Genomic DNA, 24,026 nt, shown 5'->3' on the forward strand with positions numbered 1-24,026 from the left:
TTCAACTGTCAAACAATGGCTTGAACTACCAGATCACATTAGAAATGCTTCTAGTATATCCTCTTTTAAGAGTCTATTAAATTCTTATTTTTGTAGAAAAAGTAATCAACTTTTCAATTTTGGGATACGTAAAAAAAAAATCTAATACACATGTACATTGTCAATTAAGGAACAATGCAAGCATGTTAATGGCAGATATGTATAATCATGGTTTAACAGCAACCGCAACGTGTGTTAATTGTGTAGATTCTGTTGAAGATGCTTATAATTATTTTTTTAAATGTCCCAAATATGAATCATGTAGAATTACTCTATTTGAGGCCAGAAAAATTATCATAATTAGTTCTGATCATCAACTTTTACTTGAATAAATGCTATATAGTACTCCAAATCATGGACTTAATATCAATGTTCAGATATTTAAATCAGTACATACTTTTATTGCAGCAACAAAACACTTTTGTTATTATCTTTTCTTACCAATACCATATTGTTAGCTTTTTCTCCCTCTCTTTCTCCTTTTTTTGATGTGTATCGTTTCTATAGTCTATGTGTTATCAAAATTGAAGTAATATTTGAATATTAATATTCAATTTGTTCATTTTGACCTTGATGTAGGGAGAGGGCTAAAAAATGCTGAGCCTGCTGCCTACTCACATTCAATATATCATATTGAATAAAATATTGTTTAAATAAATAAATTGCCAAAACCATTCATTAAATTTAAAATACCATATGGGTTTTGAAAAAAATAAATTTTATTAAAATTTATAATTCAATATTTGCTTGAATTAGCATTTGATTCTATTGCTATTTAGTTACTATAGTGACCAGTAATTAAGAAATAATTTTTATGCAAAAGAATTCTTTTTAACTTTAAAACATTGTCAGTGATAAAATTTCAGAATGTACAAGATACTATACATATTTAATTTTGGCACATATACTGGTATATTGATCAAACCCCTCCTCCTATTTTCAAATCCCATTTAAGAGGGGATTCAAAATTATATATGGCTGCGATATATTGAACCCTTCTTTGATTTTTAATTACTATTGGAAAAGGAGTTAAAAATATGGCTGCAAAAATATGGAACCCCTCTCTTATTTTTTATTCCCATTGGAGAGGAGGTTCAAAATATTAAGGCTGCTTGTTTAAAATATTGAACCCCCTCCTTTTTAGCTCACGTGAGCTGAAAGCTCAAGTGAGCTATTCTGATCACATTTTGTCTGTCGTCCGTCTGTCTGTCTGTCTGTCTGTCTGTCCGTAAACTTTTCACATTTTCAACATCTTCTCAAGAACTACTAGGCCAATTCCAACCAAACTTGGCACAAATCATCCTTAGACAAAGGGGATTCAAAGTTGTGAAAAGTAAGGGCAACACCCGTTTAAAAGGGGAGATAATTAGAAAATAATAAAAGATTTCGAGAAATTTTCAAAAATCTTCTTCTCAAGAACCAGAAAGCCAGGAAAGCTGAAACTTGTGTGGAAGCATCTTCAGGTAGTGTAGATTCAAAGTTGTGAAATTCATGACCCCCGGGGGTAGGGTGGGGCCACAATGGGGGGTCGAAGTTTTACATAGGAATATATAGAGTAAATCTTTAAAAATCTTCTTCTCAGAAACTAAACAGCCAGGAAAGCTGAAACTTGTGTGGAAGCATCCTCAGGTAGTGTAGATTCAAAGTTGTGAAATTCATGATCCCCGGGGTAGGGTGGGGCCACAATGGGGGTCGAAGTTTTACATAGGAATATATAGAGTAAATCTTTAAAAATCTTCTTCTCAGAAACTAATCAGCCAGGAAAGCTGAAACTTGTGTGGAAGCATCCTCAGGTAGTGTAGATTCAAAGTTGTGAAATTCATGATCCCCGGGGTAGGGTGGGGCCACAATGGGGGGTCGAAATTTTACATAGGAATATATAGAGTAAATCTTTAAAAATCTTCTTCTCAGAAACTAAACAGCCAGGAAAGCTGAAACTTGTGTGAAAGCATCCTCAGGTAGTGTAGATTCAAAGTTGTGAAAATCAAGACCCCCGGGGGTAGGGTGGGGCCACAATGGGGGGTCGAAGTTTTACATAGGAATATATAGAGTAAATATTTAAAAATCTTCTTCTCAGAAACTAAACAGCCAGGAAAGCTGAAACTTGTGTGGAAGCATCCTCAGGTAGTGTAGATTCAAAGTTGTGAAATTCATGACCCCCGGGGTAGGGTTGGGCCACAATGGGGGGTCGAAGTTTTACATAGGAATATATAGAGTAAATCTTTAAAAATCTTCTTCTCAGAAACTAATCAGCCAGGAAAGCTGAAACTTGTGTGGAAACATCCTCAGGTAGTGTAGATTCAAAGTTGTGACAATCATGATCCTTGGGGGTAGGGTGGGGCCTCAATGGGGGGTCGAAATTTTACATAGGAATATATAGTGTAAATCTTTAAAAATCTTCTTCTCAGAAACTAATCAGCCAGGAAAGCTGAAACTTGTGTGGAAGCATCCTCAGGTAGTGTAGATTCAAAGTTGTAAAAATCATGATCCCTGGGGGTAGGGTGAGGCCACATTGGGGGGGGTGTTAACATTTTACATAGAAATATATAGCGTTAATCTTTAAAAATCTTCTTCTCAGAAACTAATCAGCCAGGAAAGCTGAAACTTGTGTGGAAGCATCCTCAGGTAGTGTAGATTCAAAGTTGTAAAAATCATGATCCCTGGGGGTAGGGTGAGGCCACATTGGGGGGGGGGGGGGGTTAACATTTTACATAGAAATATATAGCGTTAATCTTTAAAAATCTTCTTCTCAGAAACTAATCAGCCAGGAAAGCTGAAACTTGTGTGGAAGTATCCTCAGGTAGTGTAGATTCAAAGTTGTGAAAATCATGATCCCTGGGGGTAGGGTGACATGGGGGGGGGGGGGGGGGGGGGTGTTAAAGTTTTACATAGGAATATATAGAGTAAATCTTTAAAAATCTTCTTCTCAGAAACTAATCAGCAAGATTCTTTATAATTGTTAAAACTTTGGCTCCAGGACAATTCTTCGGCCTCACAAGAAGGTTCAGAGTTTGATGTAGCTAAATATCCCATATATAAGCAATTGTAAAGGATTTTTTTGAGAACTGCAATACTCAACATGTGATGTGACTATAAAATTGAAGCAGGCAGCTATTTTTTCATTAGAATCTTTTTGTATTACTGTATTGAGTTGTTGCCCTTGATTTATTGATTCTTGATTATTTTAATTAATGCATCCACTGTTAACCAATTATTGTGATGATTATTTTTGTACAATAATAAATATTCAATGTATATAAGTTGTTCTGCATCAGAATTTTTGGGTTAGGCCGGATTAGTTTGTTTATTTTTGATTTCCAATTTTTAGATACTATGAATTATTTTCGGCCGGCACATATATAGCGACAGTGTCTATTGCATTATGATGAGCGACTGTTTGGGGTATGGGTAGATTGAGTGTGTGAACATCCGTGTTTTCTAACCTTCGATACAAAGTGTGCGGTCATTCCTGCTCTATATCGCATTAATACAAGTGTACAGTCATACCTGCTTGTATTGGTGGTGGTTGAGGCGGAGCACTAGTGTATGGTCATCCCTGCAGGTGTTCAGGCCTTTCTAGCGCAAATGTGCGGCACTCCCTGCTTGCGTTAGGTTGAGCTGTTGGCGGAAACGTTGGTACCTGTTGAGTTGCGTAGGTGTGCGGTCATCCCTGCCTGCGTAACGTTGAGTTCCTATATATGTGCAGGAGCGGTGATTAAAGTCTGCTCTTGTAAATATTGGCAGCAATCAGGGCTATCCGAGTTCCAAGGGGGAAAATGGATTTTATTTATACAGGATCTACGTGTATTATTGTACATTGTCCAGATTGCTTGTATTATGACTCCATTAAGCTGACTTTATCATACCTATTGTTCCTCAGGTGAGCGATGTGGCCCATGGGCCTCTTGTTTTCTATTCCCATTGGAAAGGAGTTCAAAATAGAATGGCTGCAAATGTTGAACCGTTCTTCTCTTTTCCATTCCTATTGGAGAGAGGATTCAAAATATTATGGCTACGATATATTGAACCCACCTCCGATTCTCAATTCTCATGGGGGAGGGAGTTCAAAATATAATGGCTTCAAAATATTGAACCCTATATCACATATTTTCGATTTTCATTAAAGAGGGGGTTCAAAATATCGAATGGCACAAAATATTGTGCAAACTTTAAATTTTGAACCTCTTTCCAATAAAATTAAAACAAGAGGCCCATGGGCCACATCGCTCACCTGAGGAACAATAGGTATGATAAAATCAGCTTAATGGAGTCATAATACAAACAATCTGGACAATGTACAATAATACATGTAGATCCTGTATAAATAAAATCCATTTTCCCCCCTGGATATTTTTTATGTTAATAATCATTAGTCCCTTTTCTAACAGGATGGTTTTATAGTCATATCACATGATGAGTATTGCAGTTCTCAAAAAAATCCTTAATAATTGTTTATCTATGGGATATAAAGCTACATCAAACTCTGAACCTTCTTGTGAGGCGGAAGAATTGTCCTGGAGCCAAAGTCTTAACAATTATAAAGAATCATCTGGCTGATTAGTTTCTGGGAAGATTTTAAAAGTTTTACTCTATATATTCCTATGTAAAACTTTAACCCCCCCCCCTTCCATGTGGCTCCACCCTACCCCCAGGGATCATGATTTTCACAACTTTGAATCTACACTACCTGAGGATACTTCCACACAAGTTTCAGCTTTCCTGGCTGATTAGTTTCTGAGAAGAAGATTTTTAAATATTTACTCTATATATTCCTATGTAAAACTTCGACCCTCCATTGTGCCCCACCCTACCCCCAGGGATCATGTTTTTCACAACTTTGAATTTACACTACCTGAGGATGCTAGCTTCCACACAAGTTTCAGCTTTCCTAGCTGATTAGTTTTTGGGAAGAAGATTTTTAAAGATTTACTCTATATATTCCTATGTAAAACTTCGACCCTCCATTGTGGCCCCACCTTACCCCCAGGGATCATGATTTTCACAACTTTGAATCTACACTACCTGAGGATGCTTCCACACCAGTTTCAGCTTTCCAGGCTGATTAGTTTCTGAGAAGAAGATTTTTAAATATTTACTCTATATATTACTATGTAAAACTTCGAGCCCCCATTGTGGCCCCACCCACCCCCAGGGATCATGAATTTCACAACTTTGAATCTACATTACCTGAGGATGCTTCCACACAAGTTTCAGCTTTCCTGGCTGATTAGTTTCTGAGAAGAAGATTTTTAAAGATTTACTCTATAAATTCCTATGTAAATCTTCGACCCCCCCCCCCCCATTGTGGCCCCACCCTAACCCTGGGGTTCATGATTTTCACAACTTTGAATCTACACTACCTGGGGATACTTCCACACAAGTTTCAGCTTTCCTGGCTGATTAGTTTCTGAGAAGAAGATTTTTAAAGATTTACACTATATATTACTATGTAAAACTTCGAGCCCCCATTGTGGCCCCACCCACCCCTAGGGATCATGAATTTTACAACTTTGAATCTACACTACCTGAGGATGCTTCCACACAAGTTTCAGCTTTCCTCGCTGATTAGTTTCTGAGAAGAAGATTTTTAAAGATTTACTCTATAAATTCCTATGTAAAAATTCGACCCCACCATTGTGGCCCCACCCTAATATTTGTCCGAGTGCTCTATCTATGCGCTTGTTGTCTCAAACACTTCGAAACTATTTGGCAGATTTAAAATTCACAGTAATCGAGTGCTCAAAATATGCATGATTTGTATAACTTATGACTTGCTTTAGGGTACAGACAGTTGAAACAGTTGAACATGATCAAGCTTGTTAGTGCAATAATCACAACTTAACAAATCTTAGGAAAAATAAATAATCTGGGTATTTTCTGATCATATGTATCAGGCTTGGGGTAATGCTAAATGTAATGGTAATGCATTGCAATGCATTACATGTTTTCAAAGTAATGCTAGTAATGTGTAATGCCACAAAATTAGCATTACAAGTAATGGTAATGTAATTCATTACTTTCCAAAATCTAGTGTAATGCTGGCATTACATGGCATTACTTTGCATTACTATGCTTATTTATGCATGTTCACTTTAAAATATGTGATAAATAAATGATTAGCTGTAATTGTATTTGATTAAAATTATTTAAAAGAAGAAAAAAATAATTCTTGAGATAAAAATGTTTTAGTTGTATTATAAAAATGTTTTAAATAAAGTTCATTTTTAAATTCTTAATATTACTAGATATAACAACACAATTCCATAACATTTTTAATAGTGTTGTTATTAAGAGTTTAAAATCATTTAACTTACTCTAATTAGTTTTCACTTCATTAAAGAATGTGTCAACAACACACACTATGCCCCCAGGATACTCTAAGTATCAAAACAATCTATTGTTATAAGAAGCGCTACACCCCAATCCCCTTCCCTTGGCTATGTCCCAATAAAATAGAGGACAGACACGCACCTTTAATTTAAAAACAAAATGAATGCACTGTCCATCCATGATGAAAATCAAAATCACTTCCAAAATTATAATATATAAATTATTATTATAACCCATTTGAAAATAATTTCTCTCTCTCTCTCTCTCTGTTGTAAATAAAGAACATTAGTTTGCACTGATAGAAAATACAAGATTCATGTAATTTTCTATTATTGCACTTTATATATATCCTAAGATAAAGATTTCCCCAAAAAATCTTTCAGTCCCAGCTTCCACTGCTCCTGTAGAACGTTTATTTAGTATAGCTGGGAAGATTTTCAAACCTAACAGGATGCAGTTAAAAGATGAACCCTTTGAAACTTTGATGATCATATAGTGCAACAGCAATCCTTTGCCTTAAAGTGTCCTCAGTATAAAGAAATCTGATTAAAAAATATTACTGGGAAAACCCTCTGTTTATAAATTAATACAATTAAGGGTCCAAAATTATAATTATTTGTGTAATCTGGGGAAATATCTGTTTAGCTTTAAATAACCGCAACATTATTCCATAATTTGTTTTTTGTCATGCATGTTCTTCTGTGTCTCTTTTTATATCTGACATTATACCATGTCAAATGTCTATAAATATCTATTTACTTTTGTAAGATGTTGTTCATAATGCCACAAGATGATTATATATTGAGCAAATGAAGAATGAATCTTGTATAGTCATTGAATTTGAACCTGATACTGAACATGAACCTGTAGAAATGTTAAAGAGTGTTTTATTATATGAAACATTTACAAAACTCTTATTTAGCTTAACTTTTTTAAAACAAAGTAATGGTAATGGTAATGCATTACTTTACTCAAGTAACGGTAATGTAATGCATTACTTCAATAAAATCAAGTAATGGTAATGGTAATTTAATGCCCAAATTCATGAAGTAATGGTAATGTAATGCATTACTTTACAATGTAATTCGCCCCAAGCCTGGTCATCAACTTCATTTTGATGGGGGCACATGCCCATGTGCGGTTTGTCGTTATTTCATTCAATTTTTCATGACAAGTACTGCGCAAACTCTAAGCATTTGTGTATGATAAAATACTTCCAAAACTTATGCAGACATTTAGAGGTTTTACTCTATTTTCAATACAAGGGTTCACAACTTTAGTAAGAGCGTAGATCTTTCTTATTTAAATGCTTTTGCCAAACTACTGGTCCTCTTATGCATACTAAAAAACTTAAACTTGTGTGAAATTTATTTGTAAATAATCACAATATAACTGGCAGCTATATGAATCTTGAAAGAACTACCCCAATATTCTAGTAACAGGAAAGAATTTATTGCAAAAACAGTTTTACTTATGTGTATGGTTCAAGAAGAAAATTGATACTTAAGCACATTACATGGGTTTTCTGAAAATCATTCTTAAATTGATAGAAATTTAATACCATCACAAAAAAGCTATTCTGCCTATGAATTAAAAATAATACAGGTATAAGACTATTCATTGTTGAATAACAAATTGGAGTATGCAATACTGTCCCCAATGATACATTTTAAATAGCAGTAAATTACAAAATAATAAAGAATAACAAAACTAAATAGCACTTGGATGTATTCATGGCTAGATACTCACACATGTACACAAATAAAGAAATGTTTATCAACATTAGTCAAAATTACAACCCCAATATATACACTTCAAATGTATCTTTAAAATCTTAATTAGGGTCAAATAAATGATTAAAACCTAAATACATTTATTTTCGATACAATTTTTATCTTGCTTGAAGTCATGTCTCTGAAACACAGAAGATCTTGAATCCTTGATCAACTTCTCAAATTCAGCAGAGGAAACACCAATATATTTTCAGAAGTGTCTCCAAGAACAGAAGCATAGATGTTAATAAGGGCAACTCCTCCTCTCCCCCTGTAATCTCCACCAGTTCTCTAATCATTATGGGGTTTGATGGTACCTAGCCATTACTGATGACAAATTTTAAATAAATTTCTTTTGTTTTAAAGTTCTTGTGTTAGCTATTTCTTTGAATATCTGAAATGGAAAAAAAAATATTTGTTAACTCAACAGAGATGAAAGAAAAAATCTGATATTACTTTCTTTTAGCTACAACTTCTAATTTTCTTTACTCCCTAACCACATTTATGTACAAAATTTACTTAGGAGTAGATTTTCAGTTTTAAGACTTTCCTTTGTAGAAAGGCTACCATGATGACTATTATATTTACACAAGGCAATTTATCTAATTACAAAATGGTTTTCTGGCATAATAACATTACATGAACAAGTATTAAAATAGAGCATCAAATCATGGCAATTCGGCTAAGATTGAGATAGGTCTGCAACCAATTAACTTAAGTATTTGTTGTTCAAGTTTTAAATCAGTTTCTAATAGAAGGAAAATGTGATAAGTCAATAAACAAGAGGGGCAAAACTCTAAAGACTCTAATTTGACAAGTAAGGACTACAAATTGCAGCACTTACCCTTCTTAGGACAGGTTTTTAACACCAGTGATTTGTTCCTCACCCATGGAATTTAAAACAGTCACCTGTAACAAGAACGTTAGGTAACAAACACATAATAACATTGATCTCAACTTAATTTTCAACAATGACGATGATTTCTTAAATAAATAGTTTCAGCTTACAGCGATGGTTTCTCCTTTTTCAAATCGGTCCTTGATATCCTTGCCCAAATCTCCAGGGGGGAGGTTCAAATCCTCTCTGGTATCACCGTTGTCATCCATGACAGAGATGGTACCATCATCCAGAACATCAATAAGCTGAAGAAGAAACGGTAATTTTCCTAGTACTTAAAAAAAAAGTTTCAGCAATACAAAAGGACTAAACAAACTATCATTTAGATAAGATATAGCGGGTGAAAAAACTTAAATAATCATTGCCTTATAAATCAAAAGTACCAAGAAGACATGAAAATAGTTATCTGGAATGCAATAGCAATTGTTAATATATGTAAATACTATACCTGGAAATCTCTACGGTCAACAAGAGGAACATTCATGTTATGGGTGGAGGGGCATATATCTTCATACTTCTTACCAGTGAAAATATCAATTCCAACCAAGTGGACCTGAAAAATTGAAACATCATGCAAATACATTACATCCTATTGTTTCATTTAGTCTACCATTAACATTACAATGATTAAAACTCATACAATAATATATCCTATTGTCATGTTTTGGTGTTTTTTTTAAATGATTATGTAATTTTATATTGAAATATTATGTATAATGCTCATATTAAAAAAAACAACAGAAAACGCTTTTTTAAAATTCTACATTTCTTTAATCATTCACATAAACCAATCGTGCTGATTCATGCAACAATAACTCCGTTTTTAAAATAACAACCAAATACGTATTGGAAAGGACACATAAAATTTGCAAAAAATATGGGGCAGGTGGATTTTATTTCTAATTTTTTTTTTTATTTTTCACCGTTTAGGTTTGAAAAATAACAACTGCTGAATTCTATTAAATTGTAAATGCTTATATGAGTACACAAGCCCCCATTAAATCTTTAAATTCCATTTTGTTTCAACTTAACTGTTGAAAATGTATGAAGACATTTGTTTCGTTATGATAACAAACATTAAAATGTTTTGAATTTTTTGAATACTGAGACTAGTTTTTTTCCACACAATTTTCTTTTAAAAATAAAATAAAATGCATCGTTGTGGGCCACTTTCAGAGGACGGGGGATGAGAATCTAAAAATTAATTTTATGGGGCCTAACAATGACTTTTTCTTTTATTTTTACCTCTTCTTACACAATGTTCTATGACAAGTCAAAGACAACAAAAAGAATATATACCTTGGCATGACCGTGCTTTCCAGTCTTGGATGTTGACATTTCAACAATTTTGCATGGGCGGCTTTTAATGCAGACATATCCATTTTTGCGAAGACTTGAGCACTGACAAGGTATAGTTTTGGATGCACCAGCATCAACACTCGCAAAATCATCATCTAAATGGTCCGTATCTGCCATCTTTAAATTCCTATAAGACAATATGTTATACATATACATAAATTGAATAAATATATTACTTAGTTGTTACTTATTATCTTGGACATAAATCAATAAAGTTTAATGGGTAAAACATATCAGCTGCTTATCACAAGTGGCAAAAGGTTGTTCATATTGCATGACTCAAATAAGAAATTATAGGCCATATGTTTATATTTGTATATCATTAATTCTATAAAACATGTGGTAGGGTATACGTATATTAAACTCCACAGGTAAGACAATTGCTAATTCCGCTTGAAATATTGGTGCATCTAATCTTAAAATGTATTGTAATCTAATCAAACCACAGTTGTAATTACCGTATTCATTGATCTGACATGTACATGCTGATTTGTGAGTCAAGTTACTTGGGGGGAAACATTACATATGTACAAAAGTTTTCATGGTTAATATTAGTGGACTTTCGATAAAAACGAGTTTCTAATGATAATTAAATAATTTCAAAATCAGTTTTAAAGAAATCTTTATGTTTTACAGGTTCAAAATAAAGACAAGAGATAAACAGTTCTTTGGTATTTCTTGTGTCCACGGTTTACCGGCCGTTCGCACATGAGATCATACAAGATGGCGGTGCTATTTCTCGACAAGCAATGCGTGCCAACCACGTCCGTTCATTTCTGTATCTGGTTTCACAGAATAATTGTACGCGTTTATAATAACAAATCCCATGTTTTCTGTTCAACTTATCATTTCTTGAATTAAGTTATGTTCTCTAACACATATATGTAATGAGTGAATTCTTTTTACCTACTTGTCACGTGTTGACTGTTCGTCGGTAACCCCAAAAAGAGAGATTATCTTACGCATGCGCTCCACGTCGAAATTAAGAAATACGGTAACATGTTGTTTTGTCATACTAAGAGCTTTCGCTCCAAATGGTTATAATGTGTGTCATGAATAAAAGGAACTCGTTCTTTATTATAAAGAAATTGAAATTATTATTCAAAGTATCCGAAATCGCATGGTCAAAAAATGAAATCGGAGTAAACATGGTAAAATGTGAAACATGCAATATGACAACTATGCGCTTCTTTTTCCCAGGTCAATTTTCAGTTTCTGTATAAATCACAAGCAAAAAATATTTTTAAAAATGCGTTTCAAGCTAATCCCCGATGATAAATTAATTTGTTATAAAATGTTTGAAATTGTAATTACGTTTTTGTAATTGTGATATTGTGTCCATCTATTCGGGACAAGATACATATATAAATAAATGTTATTTGGGACACATGCATGTTTTAGTCAGAATGTTGATGACAAGAGGTTATTGGAACAATTTCTTTAATCAAGTTAAAACGTTATACCCGTAGAAACGCAATTGTAAATAAATCTACTCTCTATGAAAAAAAGATACCATGCCACGCATAACTTTTTTCAGCTGTACTAATAATCACTATAGTTTTCAGTTTACGTTAAAAAATTTAATTAACTTAGTTCGAGTGGAGTATTTAGCACAATTGAAAATAAAATGAAAAAAAAACTAGTTGTCTTCCATTTTCCCACTTGGGTAGGGGTGTTTGAGGTTTTTTGTCTTTCAAGGTTTTTTTTTTTTGGTTTTTTTTTTTGGGGGGGGGGGGGTTGTTTTGGGGTTTTTTTGGGGGTTTCTTTTTTTGAGTTGATGAAGTAAGAAATGAAACAAACAGTATTTTTTTTAAAAAATGCACCAAGCAGTTCATGCAGAATTTTACGATTACGATGTGAGATTGATGTATTGAGAAAATTTGCGTGAACTGGTGGTGTGAATAAAAAAAGCACCGATAATTATCACGCATTGGGCAATTTATGGGGAGAAAAAATGAAAGACAGTCAGATTTACACGTACTTACATAACTTGTGGATTCTCTCTGCGCAAGAATTTAGACCTCGTCATTCTGAGATCCCTGGTGAACGTATTAAAAACCTAGAGAGTTGTCCGGGTGTATTGCATCACCACCTGGCAAGCACGAACTTTAAACCCGGGGATTCAAACCCGAGAGGTATTTCACCACAACAGTGAAAAAGTCGTAGCTTGACAAATACGGTCTTTGTTTATCATATTAGATTTTTTGGCATTTTTTCAGAAAATGGAAAAGTTGGCTCAAAGTCAAGGCATGCATGATAAAAATTATCATAGATATATGATTTAGTCAAGGCAGTCAAATTTATTGACTTTCCGATTCCTTAAGTTATTAATGATAAATTAACGCTTTCAGTTTGTTTTTTGTTTAGGTATTGTTTTTTATTTTTAGTCTTTGTTTTTTGTTTTGTTATGGGGTTTTTGGGGGGGGGGGGGCGGGGCGGTGTTTTATGGGTTTAATTTTTTTTTTGTTTGGTTGTTTTTATCTCTCTAGGTTTTTTTCTCGGGGGAAGGGATTTTATTGGGGGTGTTTGGAGATTTTTTTTAAAAAGAAAAAAAACTCAGGGACTCGTTTCCCAAAGCATAATTAGAACTAAGTTTAATCGTAGGAAAGAACTTTTTCCTAAATTCATTGATTATCCGTTCCACAAATCTCCTCTTACTTGTATTGTAGGAAATTTCTTAGGTTATGTCTTAACTATAAGACAGGTGAACCAATGTCTTAGGAACAAACTTATCATGCTGACTTTTTTATGTTACATGTACATTGAAAAGAATTTAAAATGTACATTTCAATTTAGATCTCGTCATTCTGAGATCCCTGTTGAAACTTGGCTATGGTCATATTTCTTCACAATCTTTGAATTTTATGAAAAATATTTACGAAAAAAATATGTAAGTTTGAGTCACCATGTCTCTTTAAGAGCTAGAGAGTTGTCGTGGTGTATTTCATCACCACCTCGCAAGCACGGACTGAACACGGGGGGGGGGGGGGGGGGGGGGGGCAGCCAGCCCAAGAGGTATTGCACCACAACAATTAAATAGTCGTAGCTTGGTCTTTGTTTTTCATATTCATATAAATATTTAGGCATTTTTTTTAAATAGTAAAGTTGGCTTTTAATCAAAGCATGATAACAGTTTCTGATGTATATCTAATTATGGATTGATTATATGTAAAGGAGAGGTAGGTGTAAAGACATTCTGATTAAGCTGTTCGTTTTGTTTTGTTTGTATATTCTTATCTAAATATTATCATTACTTTGCTTTGTTTTATATTTAATATTTCATTTTTTTGGGGGGGGGGGGGGGGGGGCATTGCATATTTCTATTGGTGGCTGAATGGAGACTTATTATTTTTAAAAAGCAGCTATGATCATTTTTCCTATAATATATATAACACAAATTTCTTGTTTAAAATGAGAATGGCCATTTTAATCTATGATATGATATGGTAGTATTCAATAAACTATTTCTGAGGAATGCTTTGGAATCTATTGCGTTGTCAGTATGAAATATAAGGGTATTGGTGAAATTAGTATCAAAAACATACATATAAACGATTCGTATTTATGTGAGCATGAAGTGAAATCGGTTTAAATCCGCTTGATCTACAGATGAAATATTTTAAAATTAGAAACAAGAGGCCCATGGGCCACATCGCTCACCTAAGGAACAATAGGTATGATAAAATCAGCTTAATGGGTCATAATACAAACTATTTGGACAATGTACAATAACACATGTAGATCCTGTATAAATAAAATACATTTTCCCCCTGGATATTCTTATGTTTATAATCATTAGACCCTTTTCTAACAGGATGATTTTATAGTCATATCACATGTTGAGTATTGTAGTTCTCAAAAAGATCCTTAACAATTGTCTATATATGGGATATAAACCTACAACAAACTCTGAACCTTCTTGTGAGGCCGAAGAATTGTCCTGGGGCCAAAGTCTTAACAATTATAAGAATCATCTGGCTGATAAGTTTCTGAGAAGAAGATTTTTAAAGATTTACTCTACATATTCCTATGTAATACTTTGACCCCCCCCCATGGTGGCCCAACCCTAATCCCAGGGATGTCATTATTTTCACAACTTTGAATCTACACTACCTGAGGATGCTTCCAAACAAGTTTCAGCTCTCCTGGCTGATTAGTTTCTGAGAAGAAGATTTTTAAAGATTTACTCTAGATATATTCCAATGTAAAACTTCGACCCTCCACTGTGCCCCACCCTACCCCCAGGGATCATGATTTTCACAACTTTGAATCTACACTACCTGAGGATGCTTCCACACAAGTTTCAGCTTTCCTGGCTAAATGGTTCTTGAGAAGAAGATTTTTGAAAATTTCTAAAAAAAATTCATTAATTTCTAATTATTTCCCTTGAAAAAGGGTGTGGCCCTTAATTTTTACAACTTTGAATCCCCTTTTCCTAAGATTGATTTGTGTAAAGTCTTGTCCTTAAACAAAGCGTGCTTACACTAAGGTAGAGTTCCGGTTGATTGCTTTCACAAGTAAAGTATATACTTTTTCCAACCTTAATTCATACAGCAATGTGCATTTTAAGAATAATATAGAAAACAAACACTAGTGTTCCAAATGCACAATCCTGCATTAAAAAATGAAATAAAACGGAGTTTATGAATGCAGATTATTTTAAAATAGAAAAGGTATGCCAAAAAATGGAATCGAACCAGGGCACAAAAAACACCATGTGTGACATAGCCATGCAGCGGTTTTACCTACTTATCTATCCAGAATTTACACTTTATGATGTAAATAATGTAAATATAGACAACTATGATAAAAATCACTTTCCGAACTTTTTGTCGGTTTTTTTTGGCAAAATTCGACCCCAGGGCCGGGGTGCCCTTAAAAAATTCAATCTTACATTGTTTCTTTGAACAAAACCTATCAAAATATGCAAGATTTTTTTAGGAGCAGGCCGGTCCTGAAGGATATGTAGGCCAAACAAAAACCATGCAGAAATGCACCTTTTTACTGAGAAAATGCTGTTTTAGCCAACTTTGGAGATTGATACTATAACTGCAAGAGCGATATGATGGGTTAACAATGCAAATTCAAAACTTTAGAAATATGTACAATAGAAAAAAAATTGATTTTCAGAGGTGTTTTTTTTTCTCGGAAAATTCATCTCCCCTTTAGGTCAATTCTTTTGTTATTTACAATAGATCCATTACTCATAGATAAATTTAACTAAAAAATGATAACAAAATAGACGCTCGTTGCGAGCAACGAAAGGTCTTTCGTTTGAGTGAACCATAAAATTGACTTTAGGGATAGTTGTTCTTTTCTATCATTTCTAAAGACGTCATCAAATTCCATTTAACCCGCTATAATAGTTTCAATAGACATATTACTATACTTAAATTATACTTTAAAAAGTCGCCATTAAAGTTGCTATCATTGTGAAAATTTAAATCTATCATTTAAAAGATAAAATCATAAATCTTAACACAATTAACATTGAGAAAAATTATTCGGTTCTCGGGGACTGAACCCGAAAGGGCACAAGTCAACCACTCTAACGACTGAGCTACGTTAAAGAACAAATCAAAGTACTTAAGTACTAACGGGAGTTGATTTTATCGATTATTATTTATCTTAAAATAAACGATATGTTATTTTGCTTGGCAAGTAGTTTATAATCTCTATTTGAATTACGCACATTTTTATAATATGGATTCTCGGACTTTTCCGAATTTCGAGAAAACCTCTTATAAGTCATGTTGTGTAATATTTAAAAATAGAATTGATTTCATCAAACTATGTATCGTTATTCGAAATATTTCAAAAAGTGTATGGATCCAACCAATAATGAACTCGAGTCTCGTTCAACCAGATTCTCGGCTGTCTCTGTTAATCTCCGACAAGTATGAGTTACCAGGTCACGTGATAGCTTGATGATGCGACCTCTAAATACCAGGTATAGACTGACTCTCTGCTTGTCGGAGATGTACGGAGACAGCCGATGGTTGAACGAGAGTATATTGAGCTCTCACTGGCGTAGGAATACATTCGACTGCAAAAAACGTCTAAATTGTTCGTACTATTTAAAATCTGACCATTTCTTAGGTATTTATAAATAAGTTTCCTTTTAAAAAAAATGCTTCAGCGTACATTACATCGAATTTATCGATTATTTTCAAGAATTAACTCTTGTCAGCGGTGATGATTTGTTCTTAGGTCCAAACACTGTTTCAGTTTCGGTTTGCCAGCGTAACTGCATAGGAGAGTTGATTAAAATCAACTCCCAAAAATTAATAATAATAGGGGAAAAGAAACAAAGCAATAACAATAAGGTCAAAGGTCTTCCCTTGGAAACGGAAAACCTTAACAATTGCAAGCACATAAAAAAAATCTGTAAGAAGGTCGCCTCGTATCTATGGTTTTCAAGTAAAGTGGGGGGGGGGGGGGGGGCTCATCCCTTTTGCTACTTAGCTTCTTTACGTGTGGTATGCAATTTTTCCGCAGAGGCTGGTGTGTTTTTAGACGACGAGATTCAAAAATAAGCATTCAATGCATTGCATCTAAAAATATATTAAAAGTAATTTAAGGAATGCATATGATAGTTGTTTCATTTGATCGCAAGGTTTCAGCTTTGTCAGTTCCTGTATGAATTACAATTAAGAAATAGAGGGGAAATACTTAGTGGGTGTAAATATTTAAGCAATAAAAATCTTTATTTGGTGATTTCTGTGATCAGGTATGAAGGTAGTGACATTGAAGAAAAAATACCGTACCCGCATAAACATTTTACCGCCGCCCAATAAATTTACAATATGATAGTGCTTAAGATATTAGAAAAAGGTCGTCTAGTATTAAAATATGATAGGTCCGTGATTTTTCTTAGATTGCTGAAGGTTTTGACCGACCGATAAACTGATTAGAACTCGATCGTGTACATTTCAGCCCTGTCGGTTTCAACATAACCATGAATCATAATTGGTTTTCTTTTAAGAAATAAAGGAGAATGCAAATATACATGTATAACATATATTAAAGGCAATATACTTAACAATATCAACAACGTCCACTATACACCTGTCCAATCGCAAATTTTGAATTAATTGGGTGTGTATTTTATTGTAAATTTTGTATTTACACCCTCCACGTAAATTCCAAATTTACAGAATGACAGAACAATAAAACTAGTGTATTAGAATAAAAATGAACAAACATATTATCCATAAATTTTAAACAAATACAAGAGTATAAGTGTTTTTAACTAAATTTTATCAGGTTAAAATAAATCAAAATGAAAATCAGTAAACGACAGAAGTTAATTTTGAACCGATGACGTTTGTACATAAAAGTGTGATAAGAAATTTGTTGTTCGCCTACAGTTACTTACCTCAGATAAAACGATTATGCAGAAGAGAACGATAAAAAAGCGTTTATTCCAGCAGTTTTTGGTCTGGTCGGGGTGATAAGTAATATGATATCAGTATTCCAAGCGTTTTTAAATCAGATTTGTTTTCACTGTTGTCACATTGAAATGAAAATTTGCGTATATAATCATATTTTTATTTAGATAATTAAAAAAAAATCAAAGGTGTCTGTAATTGTTTCTGATTTCTGATAAAATTCATTTTATATACCCTCGTAAGAATCAGATTTCATTTTTAATTGAAAAATAATATATGATCTATTTATTTTTAACATTAATTGACGTAACAAAAACGTTCACAAGCGGTTGCCACTCAAACAATAACATAAATTCCTTACAGGTACGAAGGCTGAACATTTAATAAATGACATGCAAACGCAAAAAAGGTGGGGTAACTCCTTTCCAAAACACAATGAAATCCGAATATAATTTTCAATACCAGTTTTTGGGGTTTTTTTTTACTCCGCCCAGTTCGAAGTCAATGAGTATTTCATGATATAAATACTATTACACATTGGTTCTTTTTATAACATGTATTTGATACTTTGAGAAAGAAAATGGTAAGTTTCCATTGATATATATAAATATATTTGATATGTGCTCTCTTTACACATACTAGTATAAAAGACACACTATGGTTAACCCTTTTTTATATTTGCAGATTTTATTGTTCATTTTTATTTTGCCACTTTGTGCTTACGGTTTTGACTCGACTTCAAGTACTAAATGGCCGACTCTCGCGGATTATGATGAAGCATTTCGTTTGGCCTCATGGATCAGCAACGAAACTGTAAACTTTATCCTTACAGAGTACCTTATCTTATGTCCAGAACAGGACATGTGTCTGGGGCCGATGTTCAAACGTAACTACACTTTCACGCAACAACCTGCCTGTACACCGTGTGAGTGCGACGATTCCTGCGTTAGACGATCCACCTGCTGTCCCTCCAAGTTCTACAGACAGACGGACACTCCAGACTTCATTGAATATCAACAGAATGTATTTGATTCAGAAGAAGAAACACCGTTGTCTTGCAAGGAGCCTTTGTGGAATCCGACAGGAGTTAGGTCCGGAAATAACGGCTACTGGATGGTGGATACGTGTCCCGATAAGCTTAATTGCATTGCACCACCCTCGAAAAACATATCACGGAATACTCCTGTGACGTCATTGGTTACCAATCAAACCTATTTTAACATATACTGCGCTCTCTGTAATCAAGAAGAAATGCATCATCTATTGACTTGGGAAGAGAAAAAGATTTGCATTCAACGGTCGGCTCTTCTCTCCATCGAAGATATGGAGGCTCTTTATCAGTCTGTCTTTTCCGCGTTTCCGATTTGCAACATTGGTTTCCATCCACCCACATTAATTCAGAACGTAGTCCAGTCATGTATTGCATATACGCACGATGTTAACTGCAACGTACCCGTAATGCGGAATAATGCAATGACTTTTTACCTAACTAAAGCTTGTAAAGAGTACCATTTGCCATTCTACTCCTATGAGAAACTTTACAAAAACATATATTGTGCCCTGTGTGAACTTGGGATTAATGATCTTACCATACAGAATGGAGGGGGAGGAGTTTTTGGTGATTCCGTCATTACTCCTTTTACAGCGCTCATGAATTTTCAACAGGTTGAAGACTCACCAATCACGAAAAACAGACGATGTACTAAGGAAAACCAGATTTTCGATAAAAGAATGGTAAGTATGATAAGTATAATGCTTAATGACCATAGGTTAGACATTTTGAATACAGGTATAACTTGAGTTCCACTAACTTTCAAAACACTCGTGAATATTTTCGCCGATTAGATTAAGTAATAAATGTTAAAAATCGTCAATGATGTTCGATTCTCAGCAATGTTCGATAACTTATAATTATATTAGAATTATTTTATAATATTGAAGATGTAAAATTTGAAGTACTAATTTAATGGTGTTTAGTCGCAAGTATTAATGTATTTTGCTCTGTCGAATTAATGAAGACGTCAAAACTTCATGTCTGAATATAATGTAGATTCGACTCTCAAAATTGCGTATCAAAATTGTTAAACAAAACAGTTATCTCAGTATTTTTGGGAATTGTACATTATATTTCATCTGGATAAATGTGATCTAACTTTACAAAAGATATAAACATAATACAAGTATATCTTTTAAATCGATATGTACTAGTACATAATGTATACAGAACAGACAAATTATTGCGATAAAAGCAATATTTTCAAATGCAATTCAATGTTGCTATGCTCCTGCCACTTATAAATGTCTTACGCAATTTTTTTAAATAATTAAATCCTACAAATAATACTTTACATGTGACCTATCTGTTTCAGTGGCTGAAATTTAGCCGACTTAGGATCGAAGAACCTTAAAATTATAAGTTAAAAGTTTTATATCATCTTCGCTAGCCAAGGGTTTTCGTCCACTCTTCTCTTGGGGGGGGGGGGGGGGTGGGCAGAGTGGACCGAAAACCAGATGGTTAAATATTAGCCTTTTAACGTTCAGTTTAATTATTACATTTTTTACTTGGATTTGAATTCAGGTGCAATGAATTTAGTTAACTGTTTCGTTCGAAAGAAAATTTACTAAATATTAAAAAAAAAACCCGTAATTGTTGATATTGAACAATGACGATTCTTGTTTTCAGAATAAATGCCTTGATATTCAATGTGAAGCGGAATACATTTATCAAAACTCTTCCTGCAGCCTCATCCATAAAATGTTAGAAGAAATGAACTATGAGGTAAATCTCGTTGTTACTTCTGCTGATGACATCTCGATGGAAATCTATTCACCAAGTGTCATGGAGTCTTTGCAGAGCGTATTACAGCTGTACAATTTCACCGACCATTTATGTAGAATGTCAGCATTGCTTCCATCTAATTCAGATGATAATTTTCTAGCTGTAGTGATAGAACTTTCCATAAAACATCTTCACGATACAGATCAGACGATCCAGTATATCTTAGATATTTTCAACAGCCACCGGAAGTTGGCAGTTCTTGCTGATCCACATAGAGGCGAAAATTATGTTTCTTTGGCATTAGTTGGACAGAGCTTTCATGGCCATGGTGGTACCTTGTTTGAGAAAAACTTATGGGATCGATTCTATGTAAATCCGATGAGTGGGATAGAGATGAGATTATATCAAAGTCTCAATGTGGTGGATTACGCAAATGTTCAACAGAGGCCGAATTGTTTTAGGGGTAATATGATGTCTGTAGTCGCTGACTGGTATCGTTGTCCAAAGGTGAAGATAACAACGGCCGATGCAAGGCTTAATGTATCAAACTTCTCAGTATGTTTAGTGGATAACGATGTATGCTTTGCCTCGACGTATTTCAAGGAGTCCTTAGACAAACGCAGTGTTGCGATATGCTTAGACCAGTACCTTCAAACTATCGAGGCTAGCAATAGTAATTTCAGGTCATCTGACAACTTAATGGCAACTCTTTCTCTGGTCTTTCTTTCCCTCTCATCACTAGGTTCACTAGCAACGTTATTTACTTTTCTTGTCAGTGGATCATATAGTCGGATTGCGGATGTTAATATCATAATTCTAGCGCTGTTCATATGTTTGGCTAATACAGCACACACCATATCTTCTCTTTTTGTCTGGAGTCACGCCTTATGCATTGGGATTGGTATGTTGGTGCATTTTTGCTGGCTTTCTGTCGTCAGCTGGATGAGTTTATCTTCTTTTCAAACCTTTCAGACATTTACATCTTTCAGCATTGCTAATGTAAAAGTAACGCCCAGGGTTCTATACTGTTTGGGGGTGAATCTGATTATATGTTCATCATTAGTAGCTATCAACGTAACCTTAAGTTATGTAACAAGTAATGGAGACAACTTGGGCTATTCTATTCACACCTGTTATATCGCTAAATCTGATATGATTCTGTTCACCTTTACTCTACCTGTGGGATTGCTAATTAGCATTAATATTTTCATGTTTGCAGTCACAGTGTTAAGAATTTCCAGCAGAACAGAAATTCGAAAGTCAAAGGACAAAACAAAGATTGTAGCATACTTCCGGCTTTCTACCATTACTGGAGCGACATGGTTGTTTGGATTGTTGGCTCAACTCACTGGACTTCAAATCTTTGATATCCTGCACATTGTTATAAATGGCGGACAAGGCGTTTTTCTGTACCTGGCATTTGGAATTTCCATTTCAAAAATAAAGTTCACAGATGTCAGAATCTACAAAAGTCGTTGAACTTAAATAGAAAAAGTACAAGTAGCTGAGAGTCCTGAAGACACCATACTCAATTAACGATCCCGTTATATTACACGATGATTTTGTGTGTGTTAGAGAGAGAGAGAGAGAGAGAGAGAGAGAGAGAGAGAGAGAGAGAGAGAGAGAGAGAGAGAGAGAGAGAGAGAGAGAGAGAGAGAGAGAGGCGAAAGTGCTTTGAATTAAATCTGAGAGAAATGTATGGCACGCCAAATTCACAAAAATGAGCTAATCATAGTTTCACAGTCGATAAAGTAGGTTTAACGGTTGTGAACTGTAGTTAAGGACAAACAACTATAGTTTACGCCGTTAATCTATATTTCACATCTGTAAACCATAGCTAACGCGATCATCTATGTTTCAGAAGTGTAAAACAATAATTTACACTGAAAACAACCATTTCCGACTGTAAAACATAGTTTATCTGATAAACATAGATTAACAACTCTTAACCGTAATTAACGAATGTCAACTATAGTTTACAGACATGAATCTATATTTATCAGCAAAATATATCGTTAACGTTAATTGCAGACAGATAAACTGTCATTCGTTAACTATAGTTTACATCCTTTAAATCTATTGTTTACAGATGAAAAATCGTTAGAGTTATTTGCAGACAGATAAACCTAGACTGTCATTCGTTAACTATAGTTTACAACCGTTAAATATAGTTTTACAGATGAAAACTATAGCTCATGAATCGTTAACAATAGTTACCACTCGATAAACCTTTTCATCAAATGTGAAACTATGTTTAGCACATTTTTGTGAATTTGGAATATTGTGTTATCGTCTGCTAAAACCTACTTAAAGCTATATGTAGTTAGTATGTCTGTTAGTCTGTCGATCGTAAACTTGTTATCATTTTTAGTTTCTTTTCCTAAACAATTAGGGATATTTCGATCATGTCTGTTTGACATTTGTAGAGGAAGAGGAACTTTGGGAGCCATTAAAGATCTTTGGGCCAATTGTGTAAAAATGATGTAAACTTTGAAATAATCTTCTCAATACCCAGGCATTTAGCAAACAAACCACGTACATGGTTATAAAGAAGTACAACGAAGACTCTACAAAAGTTGTAAAATTCCTTGTTCCATGCCCTGGTGTTCTTGTTTTAGCATGGCAGTCATTTGAGCATTAAATCAATGTTGTTATTTATCTCTGTTGATCAGCGTCTAGTAGACCAAAATCTAACCTTAGGCACGAATATGTGCATTTCTTGAAAATTGTAAAATTTTCTTCAAACCCATTATTAAGCATTTGATTTGTTTGTTACATTAATTAACCATTTTTATCCTGTAATAAATATCGAGCAAATTGTCTTATCTTTTACTTAATATGAAGTTTAATACGCGGGGATTATTTTCTGATTGATTCAAAACTTGGATACCGTAAACACCCGGTCTTCAAGTAGCGTTGATTGCAGAAAATATTGTACATTACCAGTGGAATTTTGGATACCTTTATAAGCTCATGAACCATCAAGGATTTTTACAAGCGTTGATATATACCCTGTGTTTTGCGTCATAATAGGTCTTGGAAAGAAAAGAATCAATCCTATCGCACGACGTTAGTCTCGCGCCTTTCATATGTCTATGCGTATGAAGCAGTGAAAAATATCACTTCAGCTGTCACTGCATTTTTGCATTCTACAAACCTGGCATACTGCCGATCAAGCTAAGGGCCAATTTCAGGCGGCAAATAAATGTAAGCCATGCAGGGCTTGTAGAAAAAGTGAAGTGCAGATATCTGACTCTACTACTCATATCCTTAGTACTATATTAACGATGCTGATAAATTTTTTTTTCTTTACAATTGGGGACATGGACTTTGACTTTAATAATGTTTATATCGCATTTAAGATTTTCGCAAATATCCTCAACAACATCAATGTTTTTCAGTACTTTCAGTACTTTGATTATTTTTATCCAGTTGAAAAAGAACTATAAAATATTGAA

General features: G+C 34.1%; 2 protein-coding genes across 7 annotated transcripts; one reads left to right on the top strand and one right to left on the bottom strand.

Annotated features, from left to right (window-relative positions):
• Positions 1-7,799: 7,799 nt before the first annotated feature.
• LOC128189565 (eukaryotic translation initiation factor 5A-1-like) lies at positions 7,800-12,442 on the bottom strand. Of its 3 annotated transcripts, none has more exons than XM_052861221.1 (6): positions 12,384-12,442; positions 10,339-10,525; positions 9,488-9,592; positions 9,150-9,284; positions 8,986-9,050; positions 7,800-8,535 (listed from the first exon to the last, which is right to left on the bottom strand). In XM_052861221.1, the coding sequence occupies exons 1-5, from the start codon at positions 12,425-12,427 to the stop codon at positions 8,991-8,993; spliced, it is 531 nt and encodes a 176-aa protein (XP_052717181.1). In that variant the 5' UTR covers positions 12,428-12,442; the 3' UTR covers positions 7,800-8,535; positions 8,986-8,990. The 3 variants fall into 3 exon arrangements, with proteins under 3 accessions (XP_052717181.1, XP_052717180.1, XP_052717182.1); XM_052861220.1 differs by lacking the exon at positions 12,384-12,442 and adding an exon at positions 11,309-11,412; XM_052861222.1 differs by lacking the exon at positions 12,384-12,442 and adding an exon at positions 11,305-11,371.
• A 1,074-nt stretch (positions 12,443-13,516) lies between these two features.
• LOC128189635 (uncharacterized) lies at positions 13,517-23,357 on the top strand. 4 transcript variants are annotated; one of them, XM_052861311.1, is made up of 4 exons: positions 13,517-13,577; positions 18,474-19,523; positions 20,473-20,568; positions 22,995-23,357. In XM_052861311.1, exons 2-4 carry the CDS (start codon positions 18,651-18,653, stop codon positions 23,019-23,021), a joined length of 996 nt encoding a protein of 331 aa, XP_052717271.1. In that variant the 5' UTR covers positions 13,517-13,577; positions 18,474-18,650; the 3' UTR covers positions 23,022-23,357. The 4 variants fall into 4 exon arrangements, with proteins under 4 accessions (XP_052717271.1, XP_052717272.1, XP_052717273.1 ...); XM_052861312.1 differs by lacking the exon at positions 22,995-23,357 and adding an exon at positions 21,788-22,007; XM_052861313.1 differs by lacking the exon at positions 20,473-20,568.
• The last annotated feature ends 669 nt before the right edge of the window (positions 23,358-24,026 follow it).

This window comes from Crassostrea angulata, chromosome 6 (genome assembly GCF_025612915.1).
Source record: "Crassostrea angulata isolate pt1a10 chromosome 6, ASM2561291v2, whole genome shotgun sequence".
Classification (NCBI taxonomy): domain Eukaryota; kingdom Metazoa; phylum Mollusca; class Bivalvia; order Ostreida; family Ostreidae; genus Magallana; species Magallana angulata.